The following is a 17,504-nucleotide window of genomic DNA, read 5'->3' as shown; positions in this document are numbered from 1 at the left end:
TAGTCTTTAAGCAAGGATGAAGGTATGGGTCATATATATAACCATACACACACACACACACACACACACACTGTGCGAGCACTGAGACAGAAAATAGCAGTGCGTTAAAATAAATGTGAGGGTCTGCACAGGTGTGGGAGTGCCTCTCCAGGTACAGGTGAGAAAGAAGTGAAGCTGGAGAAACACATCAGTGCACAGGTTAAACTCTGTGAGAAGCAGAATGACGCTGTTCTTGTCATCTGCATTCAGTTTTATTTGAACAACACTCACCTTTATGGCGCCCTGAGAACTGATACTTACTAGTCGGTCTTTCTTTTCTGACTTTAGTGTCTTTGTTGTTGGTCAGAATAAGTCCATCATCTGTCAGAGTCCAGTGATTGAACCAGAGGACAGACAGTTTGTACGACTCACGTTGGACAGTCAACTAACAGCAGATATTGTCTTCCACACATTCTTTTTCATTGTCTAATCCTGGTGCCTACATTACCCACAATGCAACACGGTCACTGACAGTACGGTGTGTTTTGCTAGTAGCGGCTCATGTAGCCTGCAGCAGCCACAGACTTCTGGTCAGCTCGTACCAACATGTGTGTTTCACTTGTCTTCAGGCGACACTGACTCAAGTGACATCACTCGAGGACGTCGCACAGCGCCCTCTGGAGGCGTAAATGGTTAATGCAAACGCAGTCGAGCTCCCAGCACCTGAACACACATGCAGAGCTTCCTTTTAAATGTGCAGAGGACGTTATCAGGCGCCATCGTGCTGAACTGGCTTGTTCACGTCTGCTCAGATGTTGAACGAACAGAACCAAGCCTGGCAGGTATCAGAGACACATCTGATGTTTTTTCACATTATCAATTCCTAATTTCTACCCTCAACTGAATAACTACTGTGCATCCATGCCTACAATTATCCAATCCACACGCCGGCCAGTGAAGGTCAACGCTGGATGACATCACACTTAGCTCAGCCTGAGCCTGTTGTCATTGAAACGAATGAGGAGGCTCCATTTGTTATTACAAACCCCTGCACATAGAACGATACAGCACATAAAGACGTTCTCCATCACATGGAGGCAAATATGAACCCATGTGACGCAGATACCATGGACACACCTCGCCGGCCAATTAAAGAAGAGTTAGAGTTATCGGTCTGTACTCCACGTTTCATGTTGCCAAAGCACTTCCTCACTGATGAGGAGGGCGAATAACACAGCAAACGACAGGAGAGGCAGATGAGGAAGGTTAGAGGAGGGAGAAGAGATGGAGAGGAGGAGTAAGCAGACGGGAGACGAGTGAAGAGGAAGGCGTGAGGAGGAAGAGGAGGATAAAGAAAGTGAGTCGGTCAGCAGGGGGTTTGTCAGAGTCTCTTTTCTTGTGTGAATCACAGTCTCACTGAACGCTGATGCGCTGTTTTCCAAATATTATGATAATAACAATGTGCACACATGGAATGACACACGCACACACACACACACACACACACACGCAGCCCAATGACTCAGACAGTGTGTAACCCTGCAGTAGTTTGTTGCTTTCTGCTTCATTTACCCATCCATCGGCAGGCTGGGAAAGTAACAGCATGTTGATGAATGCATGCGCCTACGTGTGTGTGTGTGTGTGTGTGTGTGTGTGTGTGTGTGTGTGTGTGTGTGTGTGTGTGTGTGTGTGTGTGTGTGTGTGTGTGTGTGTTGCCTGAGTGAGAGGGGAGGAGGACATCACAGTAAATGAGAGGTTGTAATGAAATCAGTGATTGCTGCACTCTGAGCGAGCAGGGTCGCTGTAATTAAGTGTGATTAGGACTCTGTGTTCCTGGTCTTCCTCCTCTTCCTCACAGTGTGACGACCGATCCCTGCCGCGGCTCGGCCGGCCTCTTTCCCCTCAAACATACATGTGCGCATGCTCATGTGATCCAGTGACGTGTTTCCTCCTCCCAGCTGCAACTACGCCAGTGACGGTGTTTTCTGACTGCGAGCGTTGTCTTCGGTGGCGATGGCTCACATTTCCCATCATGCCATGCTGACGGAGTAGTTCGTTCACTTTGGTCTTTCATATTTGTTTGTAACGTGTGATCAGATCGTGCTGGTTTATGTTGTTATCATCATGTTTGTGCTGGTTTGTGTGGACGTGTTTCATCATCACTGATGAAGAGTTGACGCCGCTGACACGTTTCACCTGCTGGCTGTCACACACGGATAGGATCACATGTTAGAATAGAGGCTTAGCACAGATCACACACACACACACACAATGAAGCAGGGATCAGCAGCTCTGTATTACTGTATTGTGTGCAGTACTGTGTGTACTGGTATTTCCTTTGGCTGCAGTATTACAGTTGCTCCAGTACTAAAACCTGCAGGGCAGAGTTTATTCTTCTGTGTCTCTTAATCTGCATCATTCAGTGTTTTTCAGTCTGTGTTCAGGATGTGGGTTTGGAGCTCCAGAAGGTTGACGTGTTTTAAACGTGTCCTGTCATCACCACGCTGCAGCTCAGGAACTCGTCTCATTTGGTTTCTGTTCACTGGTTCGTGGTTTGAAGCGTCGAGGCTGACAGGTTCCACACGTTCCTGCTGTTAATGTGAGCGATCATGATCGTCCCTGTCGGTGTGACAATGAATTGTGTTTGTTTTCTTGGTCTTACATTCGTCATATTTCTTTATATCTATGAAGCTGCAGCCAGCAGTCGGCCCACTGACCCTCTGGTCGTACGTGTTCACCGGGGACTAAGTGTAAGTGGCGGCTGACGGCGTTTCTGACAGCAAATGACGACTTTATATTCATGAACTATTTTTTTTTTTTTGCCAGTTAGCACGGGTTAGCTACAATGCTAGTGTGCTTCATCCTGCTTTTACTGGACGAGCGAACACTGACGCTCTGAAAACAACAGGAAGTTCACGACCGTGGTTTGTTCCGCTGATACGAGCAGGAGCTGCAGCTCGTGGAGGACATGAAGCGGTCAAACATGGCACTCCTCCTTCTTGGAGCCTGAACGCAGTCAGATCTGATATTTTTAGCCTCAGTGTGAGTTCATTAGAGGATATCATCATTGTCGATTAAAATGCCCACAACGCTGCTTCGAAATCAGAAAAAAGTCGCCACTTCAGAAGTTTCCAGAGTTTTTAGGCTTGAATCAGTACATCCACGAGCACACTGCTAGCAGAGCTGCTAACAGCTAATTCAGCAGACTGCTAATGGAGACAATCTGGCAGCTAACAACATAGCGACATTATACCGCCTGCTTACATCCCCCCAAAGCATTATGGGAATGGTCGTGCCAAATGTTAGAGCGTGATGTTGCCAAAATAGAGGTGAGACAAATAAATATCAGTAAATTTGTTTTGTCTCATCACTCAGGCTCAGAACAGGAAGCGGCCCCCCTCCTGTGTGAGGTCATGTCCAGATCTTTGTCCTCTGTGTCTGTGTGACACTTTCAAACACTCACCCCCTCACATGACTCCCAAACGCTCACACATGTCTGTTCCTGCCGAGCGTCCGGTCAGCGCGTCCACACCAGCCTCAGCACTCGGTGCCATATGTGCCGCGCCGGCCCCCGTCGGCTCGATGCGGTTCAGAGATCACGCTGTCTAACACTGCACCAGATGTGACCCGCTGGCTAATTAAGAGAGAATGGAGAGATCTGTCAGAGATACACAACTGCAGCGGTGAGATAATGACGTAACACACGGTGCTCACACTCACACACATGCTTCACACACAGGAGTGTGCACTCACACTTCCTGTTTGATCAATGGAATTCGCCATTTCAATTATACTTAAAGTTCTGCATAACTATGACCACAGCTGGCCGCGATGGCCGACCTCAGCTCCACCCACGATGAACTGCGAGGCTGGTGGAGTCCAGCCTGTCAGTCACTGTCACTGAGCTCAGACTGCGTCCGTGTTCATCCAGTCTGTGACTGTAAAAAACCTGCAAAACTAATGACGATCAGCCTCAGCTGGACTGCTAATGAACAAACGTTAGCATTTCAGAAACTAAGACGGTGAACAGACCGTGTCAGCATGCTGTGTGCAGTCACCTGACACCTGCCAGCCAATCAGAAATGACTATATTCTATCTTCATATCATAGTGTGAAGCTTTTAAAAGGTCCGAACCTCCGCCCACTTTGTGCCCATGGCGGCGCTGCGAGCGCTGACCCCGTCCTCTGACCCCCTGACTTCAGGCCACACGTGAGCCGAAAGGCCAACGGGACAGAAGCGACGGCAGCTGCCACAGATCATACAGCGCCGCTCCGGACAAACACACTCGTTTAATAGACATCAGCGTTCAGCAGAAGGTCAATAACTTCGAGTCCTCTGCCGCACAAATGTCAGACGGAAATGTCAATAACCGCGTCGGCTGCTTCGCTGCGGCCACGCTCGGCCTTTTCTCGCACTCTTTGTCTCTTCCTGGACGACTTTGTCTGCTTTCTGATTCCGCTCAGGCAGAAGCTTCTGGGCCCTTGAATCATCTGTCGCATTGTCATTCCTGCTCGTGCTCCTCCCCTCGCTCCCTGCTCCTCCGTCTCCGTGCTTCCTTCTCCTGCCGTCAATCCCTCTTCACTTCCTGCCTCCTCTCTTCTTCTGTTGTGTCCGTCGTGGATCAGCGCAGCTTTAGCCGCTGTCACCTTCCAGCTCCGGTCACGTTTGCTTCTCTCGGACGCCCCTCCCCCCTCTGTCTTTCTGCCGCGGCGTCTCGGATCAATGCGGGGTTTAGCCGTTGTCACATTGTAGTGCAGGTCGTGTTTTATTGAAGCTGTCAAGGTGCTGACCTTTCCATGTCCAGGGGAAGAAGGAGGGATGCCAGCAGGTGTGATAGAGGGAGGGAGGGGTGAGCGAGCCGCTTATGAGTCTAATCTGTCAAAGGGTCAGAAGGTGGAGTTTTTCGCTTTCTGCCAACATCTTGCTTCAAACATGCAGCTCTTTTATTTTCATGTATTCCTCTCGTCACTCGCTGTGTTTGCTTTCATTCGTTCGTATAGTTTATACGAACCTTCGGCGGTCTCCTTTCTTTTCCTGTTTGAGTACAGTAAGAAGTCAGAGTCACATTTGTCATGTCCTCTGGATCAAGCTTTTTATATCATCATCAAACTGCATAATTAGATTTCAGCTCAAAGCTGACGAATCAGGATGTGAGCAGACACACTTCCTAGTTTTTCTAGGTCTCGCTCATGTTGACCGGCTGGATGTCGCAGCGTTTGGTGTTTGCTTACGAGCTAACTCAAAGTCTTTGGCGGGCAGCTTCAGTTTAGGACGAAGTCCAGTTCAGCTGAGAGGATGTGGAGGACTCAGATTTCTGCTGTTTCTCTTTCAGCATCGACAGAGCAGAGGGGGTCAGCTTCAGGTGACGGTTTGACAGGTACAGCCCACAGAAGGAAACAGGAAGTCAGCGGTGTTAGAGTCTGATGTTCTGTTGACCACCACCTCCCTCTGTTCTACGACAGCCATGACTACTATGACCACTAGAGGGCGCTGTCACTTGAACGTTAGCAGATGTTGTTGTGGGGTGTCTTGTGTTGAATGTCAGTTTTCCCTGTTGGACGATTAAAAAATAAAATTAACCTTTTTATTTTAAAACACATCCCGATCTTTGGCTGTTCTGAACTCTGATCTTTTACACGTCTTAACGTCGTGATCATAAATGTAGCCATGATGACGAACGTCCCCCAATCTTAACAGAGTGGTCCTGAGTTTTAGAAAGGAAACCTTCAGATTGTAGAACCTGGACCAGAAGCCAAAGATATGTGTTTGTAATCGGATGTTTTAACTCAGTGTGGCTGCTTGGAGCTCCTCTCATCCCTTTTCTTATTGCCTCTGATGACCTCATCGCTCTGGGCTGAGGAACCTGGACTGGACAGTGATTTTCTGCTGACAATAGTGCAGCAGAGAACTTTATCACAGCAGAAGATGTCTCAGGACTTGTTCCATATGAAGCAGGTCAGGACCAGACCCAACAATCTCCCCCTGAACAAACACCTGCCGACGGCGGCGAGTAAAAACTTCCTTTGATTAACCACGATCCATGGAAACCTGCGAGGAGCCACAAAGACTCTGGGAAAGAAGCCAAGTTAGTGACATGTCTTAGTCAGAAGAAGAAGAAGAGAGGAGCTCAGTGCATCATGGGAAATCCCCCAGCAGTCTCCTCCTGTAGCAGCCGGTCCAAACCAAGCCTGAGCCAGGCCTAACTGCAAGCTTCATCAGAGGAGAGTTTAAATCTACCGTCAGTGGAGATATAATGTAAAATATGATGACAAATGTTGGATATTAACATGAAAACACTTCAAAATGTCTTTATTATTCTTTATAACTGATTACATGTTAGATGTTACAGCAAAGTGTTTTCTTTTCTATTGAAGTTCGTTTGCAGAGAAAGTTTACCCCGTTAATCAATCCGTCAATCAAAAGAAAATTAATTGAATGAACAATTAGTCATTTTTAAACAGACAGGCTGAACATCATCTTTGAAGTGCGATTGATTGGTTTGAGACACACATGTTTAAACCACATACATCTGTGTGTGTGTGTTGTGCACTTATTAATGATATCTGTATTGATTAATAAATGGTTTATCAATCAATAACACACAACACACCCCCACCTGCTGCAGTGGGCGGGGAAATAAAATCAATGGATCAATAAACCAACATCAACATAGTAATAAATTGAACATCTTGGACTTTTGGTCAGGCAGTGATGATGTCGCCATGGAAACTGTGTGATGGAAAACATTTTTCTCACATTTTTGGACAAAGGAAATAATCATTTTGATGAAATGAAGGTGTCCTTAGTTTTCGCTCTGAGGCTGTTTGGAAACAGGTGGCTCACCTGATGCCGGTCTGTACATTAGCTCTGAAAGCGCGGCTCGTTCTTTAAACCTCTCAGGTGGTACCTGACTCACCTGTTGGAGCTGTTCTTCTTCGGAAGCCTTATCTGGACCAGGAGGACGGTGCGCCGCGGCGATCATCTCACAGGAGGCGGCGTCGGCATCGGGGCGTCAGATCTGGTGCTCAGGTTGCCGAGCCGGTCTGAGCTCTCCTGATAACAGCTTCGAGCAGGTGTTTTCAGTACCTGACACCGTGGGCTTCCCTCAGAACCATGCAGGCAACACAGCTGGAGCCAAGCAGCGAGCACGGCTGAACATACTGAAGGTTCAGGCGAATGGAGCCACTCTGTCACGACTCTCATTGTCTGTCTGAGGGACTGCAGTGGACTCGTGGACGTGCAGCCATCACTCAGCTCCTCTGGCGCTGAATGAAAGAAGAGATATAGTTCCAGTTTTACTGAATACAGGTTTGTTGTGTATGAGGACCCCTGCTGTGCCCGTACAGGACAGCGTGGGAGGCCTCATTTCATTCAGCGCCGTAATAAAACTCATCGTTCACCCTGATACAGTTTGTGCAGCAGCACTTTTTTGGCAGGCTTACGTGCTGGAGAGCAGCCTCAGACCCCGCTCATAACACAGTCTGCTGAATGATCTGTTAGCAGCTCCTGTTAGCAGCATGCTCACAGACAGTCAGTGGATCACTGACACTGAACACTTAGAACAAGCTTCTTTCTCCTGGGCCGTCTGAACAGATCCGTGGTGCGAGGCGTCTGCTGGCGGTCTTCAGGGACGGCACAGATCACATCCTGTCTGTCTGTGGACGTTAGCTGCACGGTGTTTTATTGTTGGTGCAGGAGGTGGAAAGGAGACTGAACGTTATCTCTGGAAACGAGTCTTTGAATCATAGAATCAGATTCTCGTTGGAAGCAGTTTATGACTTGATTGTTTGTCGTCTTCGGTTGAATCGCTGCTCGTGTTGACTGTGGCTGTTTGTTAGTTGATGGCTCATCATGCTGCTGGAGCAAAGATTGTCTTATCAGTACACACGTAATGTTATAGCTGTTAGCCTATGAGTTTCCCGGTTATAGTGGGGACATTTCCAGTTAATCCGCTGGCTCTCCTCTTCCTCGGATGGAGGCGGTTGATGAAGACTTGTCTGTTGGTTCTTGCAGCCAACAGCAGAGAACGTGGCGTCGTTACCTGAAACTCTATCACTCCCATTAATGGCTTTAAAGGGACCTCTGCAGCTCAGGATTTCATTTAAAGTGTTGTTTTAATAATGAGCCCGCAGAATGTTTTGTAATTAAAAAGAGCAAATGAGCGATGTAAAACAATAGATTAAGAAATCGAAAGCTTTGATTAGAGCCTCAGGAATGAGCTCAGAGCTGCGTCTGAGCTCCTGTTTGTATCACATGATGTGGAGGGAACTGTGTTTGCACATTTACATCCTGGTAACACGTTGATGCACTCTTCAGTTATTACCACGAAGTCACAGCAATAATCTCCACAGGCGACGTCTTTGCCCTGGGTTTCACCTCTCAGGCTTCACACATGTCGCCGTGCCTTAAAGGGGCGAGATGCAGCCTGAGAGGAAGACTGAAGACTGAAGACTCTCCCGCTGTCTCTCTGCATGCTTCATCATGTCATATATATTTTCATTGACGGTTAATATCCTCCTCAGCATCGAGCACAGGAGCAATGAGCCTTTTGTAGAAAGGATGAAAATACGACACGAGCAGTTAGTGGACAGTCTGTCTCTATCCAGGACACAGAACATCGTTTAAATAGAAGCAGTAACAGGAAGCAATAACTGCACTGTAGGACAATATGCATGTTAACATAGACAGTGTGTTACAACCACAAGTATACAGGAATACATCTTCATATATTTTCATATATATATTCTGTGTGTGTGTGCAGGACAGTACCACCGCTGCTAACAGAGTCGCTGGCAGACGGTGTTCGTGGCAGAGGCATCGGGTCTCCAGAAGGAGTATTGGTGGTAAAACAGAAGCTTCTCCTCCAGCAAGTCTTATTTAATATAAAACAGCAGAATATTTCAGCCGGATCCAAGTGGCTTAAACCGATTTTCAAGTAGATTTTATGTCCCTGTGCGCCCAGACTGTGTTTCTACCTGCTGTAGAGGACACTGATCACCGCAGTGTGAAGTGAATGAGGTCTTGTTCTGATGTTTAGAAAAGGCTATAGGTTATAGACACTGAAGGTAAATAACAATAAGACGCTGATTATTTGCTTGAAAGTGTTTGTGTTAGTTTGGTAGTTTTAAAATCCAGTTTCCCTCCAGATCTTTGGGTTATTCATTTTCCTCTTTCTTTAAATTAAAACCAAACTAATGAGGATGAGGACTGACAGACCTCACAGCAGCACAGTGCCGAGCCTCTGCAGGCTCAAACTTTCACCCCATAAATAATGTGAGCGTGAGTTAGTGCCAGTGTGAGAGCATCACTCGCAGCAGATCAAAGGGTAATTGGAAGAAATATCTGGTGGGGGGGATTTGCAACTTTAAGAGTTTCTCAGGGATTTTCCTCAGGGATGGAATTTAATTTTCACTGGCCATTAGTGAAAACCTTGATGGACAGAGATCAAATAATCCCTGACCTCCCACACATTTTCTGTAATTACCATGAACACCTTTTACTCTTCGCTGTTTCAAACTCATTTTCCAGCAAACAGAGAACGTCCGCTCTCACCCCCCCACAGAGATTAACAGTGGCTCTGAGAACAAGCTGCTGTCCACCTGAACAAAACTCCAGTGAATCATTCACGGACCTGAAGTTCCTCTCCATCAGTCTCCATCACTGATCTCACTGCAGCTCAGCAGTTGGTCTGTGTTCTGTCTGTCCCTGTTCTATAAAACTTCCTCAGACACAGGCGCAGTGTGGTTCTAGTTTGGTCTAATTGTTTGTGTGGTCATGCTTTCACCCTCCTCACTGAGCTTCCTTCACTCTCTCCCCCCAGATCCCTCAGATCAGCTATGCATCGACGGCTCCGGAGCTCAGCGACGACCGGCGGTATGACTTCTTCTCTCGGGTGGTCCCTCCGGACAGCTTCCAGGCCCAGGCCATGGTGGACATCGTCAAGGCCATGGGCTGGAACTACGTCTCCACGGTGGCCTCAGAGGGCAGCTACGGGGAGAAGGGGGTGGACGCCTTCATGCAGCTCTCCAGAGAAGCAGGTAAGACTGCTTCGGTCAGCGTGGTTCACATGTGGCTGGCTTCTCTATGCTTGACATCGTCGTCATGGTGACGTTAACTGCCGCAGGGTGTCCATGTGTTAACGTTAAACTGGAGGATTTACTATCAGCTCAGCGCCTCGCTTTCACGCTGGTCCAATCAGAAGAGATGTTAGAGATGTTATTTTGTTCTCCCGACCTCTGACCTTCAGTAAAAATCAGATGTGGCTCTTTGAGTAATAAGAAGAAGCTCTGAATTGGAGAATCCAGTGATGCTGGTTTCCTTCTGAATAATCTCAGTGACATTTAGAGCATCTGATGACTCTTCACATCTCTGCAGTCAGGCTGCGTCCTGACATTTCTGTGCTGGAGTTTTTAGAGGATTATTAAAGGACACAGTGCTGCCGGGGTGCTCGCAGGACGCCCACAAACCTCTTCGCTGTGCAAACACTAAGCAGTTGCCCAATATTTTCACATGGATGAGACCTTGATCATTGATCTGTGGTGGGTTTTTAACACTGATTTGATTAAATTATTTGCACAGCAGTCCTCCTCAGTGTCACCCCGAGCGCTCTTCGCTCTCTTTATCCTTGAAACCGGTTCTGTTTGAAGGAATATTCTGGAAAAACCTTGGACCTTCACCGCCGGCTGTGTTCTCGCTTGTTGACTCATGAGCAGAAAGTTTGCATAAAGTTTTCATCATCAACCCACAATTAATTCACTTCATCAGTTTGTTCGCTCAGATCAACACAAGCGAAGAGAAGCGAGTGATGTTAACGTTCTTCTGTTGGATCGATGTCCCCACTTCAGACTGTCGGTTCACTGTTAAACTGAATGTGGGCAGAACGTGAAGACGGAGCGAAGAGCAGTTAAAGTTAAGCCATCATGTCTGGTGTTACTGGACTCTTTTGGTTTGCTGACGAACTCGCCGGTCGTTAAAATGACGTCTCTCAGACATGGGATCTATTTTCAGCAGGAGTCTTAAAGTCTTAAAGTTAGAACTGACTTAGAACTGAAGAAGTTTCTATCCGATCTCGACCAGTAAGCAGTTTCATCCTCACTAATGGGGAGGACGTGCACATGCACAGCTGCATGAAATGCATCCTCAGCTCGTTAAAGTCTCTGCAGCTCACGATGCAGAATGACCCATTTCAGCATCTTAATTATTGCTGCATTGATGTTGCATTGATTCACACTAACGTCGCAGCTGGTGAAGGTGGAGCTCATTTTAATGACTCACTCATCCTGCTGGGTGGTTGGTCTTTTTCTGCGGGCATCAGCGATGTTTGATATGATAATGATGATAAAGGTGATGATGATGATGATGATGATGATGATGAGAAAGGCAATGATAAAACACGTATTTGCTGAATGTACTTCATGGTATTAATCTGAATCTGTACAGTAAGACAAGACAGTACTTGAGTCAATGTTTCTTTCCTTCACCGTCTATGATGGCAGAGATGAGACCAGGACTTGCATCTGGTCAAGGTCCAGTTTCTGTACTGTGTCCCTGCAGGCGGTGCTTCCAGCTCACTGTGCAGTGATGCAGCGTCCAGTAATACAGAGCAGCATCAGGCAGGAAGGATGGGCTGACATTCAGGAACCAAAGATAAATCCAGGACAAGTGAATTATTAAGAGTCTGGCCATTGTGCAGATGTTGTAATTGCTCCTAAATCCTCTTATTTCTGATGCTATCAATCCAGGAAAACCTACTACGCCCCCTTAGTTAACTATTCAGCTGATTAATATCTGATAGAAGAGCTGTGTGTGTGTGTGTGTGTGTGTGTGTGTGTGTGTGTGTGTGTGTGTGTGAGAAATGTGCTCAGGTCTGTCTGGGTTATCTGCAGATTTGTGAGTAATCCACCATGTATTGATTGCAGGAGGTTCTTCTATCAGTCACACACATCCCCCTGCAAACTCACACACACACACCGGTCATATAATTAGACAGTGTTTGTTTCCAGCGGGGCGAAGAAGATAGGAGCCAACACACACACGCAGACACACACACACACACGCAGACTCACACACACACACACACACACAGTGATTAGTCAGGTGCTCGCAGACTGATTAGCAGGGAAGGAGTTTCTGTCTTATCTGAAGTTTTCTCAGGCTCCTCGTGCAGCCCGTCGGTGGGGGCTGATGAACTGGATCACGTCAGGGTGCAGAGCGGCTTCACGCTGCGGTGACAAACACGTCTTTGGATGCAGCTTGACGTATATTTGCATTGTGCAGTCACTTTTCTCCTGGGACAGGAACCATAGCTCTCCTCATTCATTTCGAAGCGTCGGTCTGTTGTGGCAGGAAACACATTATTTTGACATGTAAACAAGAAGACGTGTATTGATTGATCATGTCTGACTGCCCCCCCCCCCCCCGACCACACATCCTGATATCATTTATTTCATCTGTTTCTGCTCCTGTAGAGCAGCAGAGTCTGTTCTCAGTCTGTCTTCTCGTTGATCAGGTTTCATTAATCGATCTCAGTGTTACTGAACACTGACACAGAAACATGATGTCACACAGCGGTGGAACGTAACTAAGTACATTTACTCGAGTACTGTACTTATGCTACGGCTTTATGTTCTGACCACCAGCTTTAAATTATTTACACTTGGTTTCTGTTTTTTCTGTCATCTTGGCAGACGTGTCTAAATACTATATTACCCATGAGCCTCAGTGGCCGTTTCCTGTTTTCATTGAGGAGAAGCAGGAGTGTTAATGCATCTATACTAGTAATAAAATACTCACAGTATGACTTGTTAAATTGTTATGAAGTGACTATGAATGATCTGAACTGAGCCAGAACCACAAACTCAATGAATTTCAGCTGCAGATGAAACTCAGTATCTTCAGTTTTCTGCTAGCTCGACGTACCGGACCACGAAGCTCTGTAAGTGGATATTTCTTCCTGAAATGGATCTTGGGAGTTGTAGTTGACTTCAGTTAGTACGTATGTCCACAGGCTTCCTGTACTGTTGCTATGTCGAAGCAGATATTTTCTAATTCACTTGTTCACATTCGTTCTGGTGACTGAGTTATATTTCGTTCATGTCTGTCTAAGACTGTAAAAAAGCTCCAGCTGAGTGTTTTCATGAGTCGCTTCAATGTGATCTGAGCTAACGATGCTACAAACTGTCAGTCACATCCTAGACCAGGGGTGGGCAAACTTTTTCACTTGTGGGCCACAAAGGGTTCTAAAATTTGACTGGGGGGCCGGACCAGGAGCAGATGGATGGAGTGTTTTGGTAATCCACCTCATAAGAGAAAATAAAATATCATGAGATATGTAGAAAACATGTGCTTTAATTTCAATTGAAAATGAACAAAAGCATTACAACTAAATATCTGTCTTTGAAGTCCCACAGAACTGAGCTATTTATTGAAATGACTCTTTTTATTATTTTAAAGCACCGAAAGTTGTGTTATCCTTCAGGATATTATCATCATCACTCTCCTCCTGACTGTCTTCATTTAAAAAACGGTAGGAGATGCAGGTCTACTGTCCTCTCCTTCTATTCAATCATCCCTAAAGCCAAAACTCAACAACGAGCAGCGCGAGGACGAACAGTGACAGCGCCAGTATGTGGAGCGCGTTATATTTGATCGCGCTGCATTTGCGCACTTGGTTTTGAGAACGTACGTGCACCTGAGCACCACATATGTGCATCCCTTAACAGACAGAACAAATTAGTTTCAAATGCATTTTTTACATAACACAACAGAGAAACGTACTTTTAATTTCAGTGGGAACAGTGTTGTTGGTCTCCCTTTTTATCCAGCGCATCAAAGTCTGGAGTCAGTTTTCTTGCTGTATCATCGTCTTTAAACACCGCCTGATCGGTGTTCAGTCAAAAATATTTAGTTGTCCACTCCTTATTAAAAACTGGACATCCTTAGCTCCGCTCATCTTTACAGAAGGGCTGAGGGTCGAAGAGTAAAGCGCAAACGTGGAGTAATACGCTTCACCTCAACAAAGCTCAATGTATCTAGAGTGCGCCATCTATTGGGAAAAAGCCAGAATTGCAGGGAAAATAAAACATTAACAAGGTTTATTGATATAATTTGTTCAAGTTCGCCGGGCCGGATTAAATTTTGTAACGGGCCGCATATGGCCCTCGGGCCGTAGTTTGCCCATGCCTGTCCTAGACATACACACAGGTGCTGTTTATTGTATTTTCTTATACAGTAAGAATCAATATAGTGTAGTCTGTTTTTATTTTTATCATTATTTTATATGCTGTAGTATGGACAGAGACTATAGTGCAGCAGAGAGCAAGATCAAATTCAATTTTTATAAATATACCGTGTAGATTGTATATATTTATGAAAGGCTGGAAATATTGACAGGTTGACATAAAGGTTCAATTTTCGCTGCGTATTTTTCTCAACATCAGTCGATTGTTTCGTGTTCATCTTCACAGATCTGGTTTGAGATTAAAAACATGCTCTATAGTCGACACTCGCTCTCTTCAGGATGCGAGTGTACGTTGAAGTGTCTTATAGATGTAAGTCAGGGCTCCATATTCTCGCCCACAGCTTGAATAAAAAATAAATGAGTACATAAATAAATCTCATTTCAGCAGAGGACGCATATTTTAACTAGGAGAAAGAAGGAGCTGTCGGCTGCTGAACCAAGCCTGTCAGACCCTCATGTGCAGCAATTAGAGACGCAGGCCTTCAGACTGAGGTCAGCCGTGGTTCCAACATGAAGTAAAAGCTAAATTACACTCGTGAGAAAACTATGATTATTCTGCAGCGCCTTGAGCGCAGACCCTTCAGGAACCCGCTCTGAGTATCTGTGAATCAGCAGGATTGTAAAGAAATATTCTGTGAGATATTTGCTTTCCATCCTTCAGAGGCTGAGAACGCTGACTCAGTAAGTGAGCCCTTTAATACCGTCTGAATTCAGTATTGGCAGCACAGAGCAGGAGGGAATAATGCCTCCCAGCTCTGTGCTGGTAAAGATCACACGAGGCGTGAAAAACGACCTGCAGCTCCTGTTTGCTTTCAAATTAAACTGTTGTCATAGTTCAGTTTCTTTAACCAGCAGTGCTGACGTCCAGAAAATCGTGTATGTGAGCGAAGGCTGTGACGTCACGGCGTCCGCAGACCTGAGTGTTAGTTTCTACCTCTTCAGGAACAGAAACTGTGGCGCCAGCAGCACCAGCAGGTTAAATCTGTGCATCCAATCAGAGGAGTGTTGACAGTCAACAGATAGCCTGAGCTGGGGGGTGTGATTTGACTGACAGTGACGTCTTAGTGACTCTTAGCTGACAGACATAATATCTGTTTTTTAAAAAAAAAAAAAAAAAAATACGTTAATACGTTACAGTCGGGGTCTGACCCTGTTTCAGACCCTCCCCCAGCAGCCAACCATGGCAGGTCTGTGAGTGAATGAATGTGATGAGGAGAGTCAGTGCTCAGTGATGAAGAACCAGCTGATGAGTCTCAGTAATGTCAAATATATAAAAAACACTGCAGAACAAATCCAGCTAATATTAACAGAGTTTTTCTCTCATTGTTATTCTTCGTCTTACTTCTATTTGGGGATAATCATTCTGCTACTTTTGTAACTACAGTTCCCATGATGCTTTGTGGGATATCAACAGCAAGTAGTAGTGCCATGGAGTCAGTGAGTTAGCTGTGAACGACATCTTGAGCCCTGCACATTTTATAAGCTGTCAAATATTCTCCATTAAAGTCTGCTGAATTAGCTGTTAGCAACTCCTGTTAGCAGCCCTTGTTATGAGCTCCGGTTGTGAGCTCCTGTTAGCAGCTCCTGTTAGTAGATCCTGTTAGCAGCTCTTGTTTGCAGCTCCAGTTAGCAGCCACTGTTAGCAGCCACTGTTAGCAGCTCCAGTTAGCAGCCACTGTTATTAGCTCCTGTTAGCAGCCCTTGTTATGAGCTACTGTTAGCAGCCACTGTTATGAGCTCCTGTTAGCAGCCCTTGTTATGAGCCCCGGTTGTGAGCTCCTGTTAGCAGCCACTGTTAGCAGCCACTGTTAGCAGCCACTGTTAGCAGCCCATGTTAGCAGCCCCTGTTAGCAGCTCCAGTTAGCAGCTCCTGTTAGCAGCCCTTGTTATGAGCTCCTGTTAGCAGCCCTTGTTATGAGCCCCGGTTGTGAGCTCCTGTTAGCAGCCACTGTTAGCAGCCCATGTTAGCAGATCCTGTTAGCAGCCCCTGTTAGCAGCCCCTGTTAGCAGCTCCAGTTAGCAGCTCCTGTTAGCAGCCCTTGTTATGAGCTCCTGTTAGCAGCCACTGTTATGAGCGCCTGTTAGCAGCCACTGTTATGAGCTCCTGTTAGCAGCCCTTGTTATGAGCCCCGGTTGTGAGCTCCTGTTAGCAGCCACTGTTAGCAGCCCATGTTAGCAGATCCTGTTAGCAGCCCCTGTTAGCAGCCCCTGTTAGCAGCTCCTGTTAGCAGCCCCTGTTAGCAGCTCCAGTTAGCAGCTCCTGTTAGCAGCCCCTGTTAGCCGCCCCTGTTAGCAGCTCCAGTTAGCAGCTCCAGTTAGCAGCCCCTGTTAGCAGCTTCTGTTAGCAGTGCATTCATGGACATACAGACAACGATCACTGGATCGCTGTGAGACTGAAGACGACTTAAAAACAGGATGTTTCTCAGAGAAGTTCTGCAGTTCTGAGGCCGGCTCAGTGCACGCCGCCCGCTCAGGCTTCGTGCTCGCTGGTCGCTCTTCGTCAGCCTGCTGCTCACAATGTAAACGTGAGGATTGATGGGGATGAATTACGGTGACATTAGACATTAGTGAGCAGAGACTCATTTGTTGTTGGAGCAACTGATAACAGCACAGAAGAGGAAAGACGATGAAACTGATCCAAAGCTCTTTAGATTCTAACCTTTATTTAAAGACATTCACATTATCGTATTCTGCAGGATCTGCTGAACAGATCTCCCTGAGAAAGCTCTGAAGAATCCCTTTTGTAGATACAAGTGATGAAGCAGCGCGGTGATGTGGGCTTGTTTACTTTCACCTGCAGCCCTGATTGGTCTGCATGAACATTAGTCGTGTGCTGTTTAGGCTCCTCTGGTCCTGTCTCTTGACTCTTCATCCTCCTCCATCTTCTTCGTAAACAGCCATCCCTTCAGCGTGTTTATTTAGAAATTCATTAGGCTGGAGGGACGTGAGAAGCAACACACCAGTTAATGCGCCGCATAATTTGCCTATTTGATTACCTGGGAATCCCGGACGGCCTGCGTCAGCCGTTCATTAGCCTCTTTTGCTCCAATAAACACAGAGTAGTGACACATGCTTATCACCACTGTGGGAGCAGCCGGGCGGGGGCTGTGAGCAGGTGGGTGGGTGGGTGCAGAGGGAAAGGAGGACACTGAAAATAAAAAGAGAGGTGGTTTCTCTTTACTTCATCAGAGCATGGTGTGTTACTCCGGGAATGATAGCCAGTCTGAACCGATTCAGGGAGCGATCAGTCAGCTGGAGGAAACATATGGCTTCGCATTCGGTAAA

At 46.5% G+C, this 17,504-nt stretch overlaps 1 protein-coding gene across 1 annotated transcript in view; it reads left to right on the top strand.

The window, feature by feature from the left end:
• Window positions 1–17,504, top strand: part of LOC121614733 (metabotropic glutamate receptor 7) — a 208,639-nt gene that overhangs the window by 69,965 nt on the left and 121,170 nt on the right. The window contains exon 2 of the mRNA XM_041948770.1: window positions 9,801–10,017. Coding sequence (XP_041804704.1) covers window positions 9,801–10,017 — 217 coding nt within the window. The remainder of the gene's footprint in view (window positions 1–9,800; window positions 10,018–17,504) is intronic.

This window comes from Chelmon rostratus, chromosome 2 (assembly GCF_017976325.1).
Source record: "Chelmon rostratus isolate fCheRos1 chromosome 2, fCheRos1.pri, whole genome shotgun sequence".
Classification (NCBI taxonomy): domain Eukaryota; kingdom Metazoa; phylum Chordata; class Actinopteri; order Chaetodontiformes; family Chaetodontidae; genus Chelmon; species Chelmon rostratus.
The sequence above is the reverse complement of the archived record's forward strand: the minus strand, read 5'-3'. Positions and strand labels throughout refer to the sequence as shown.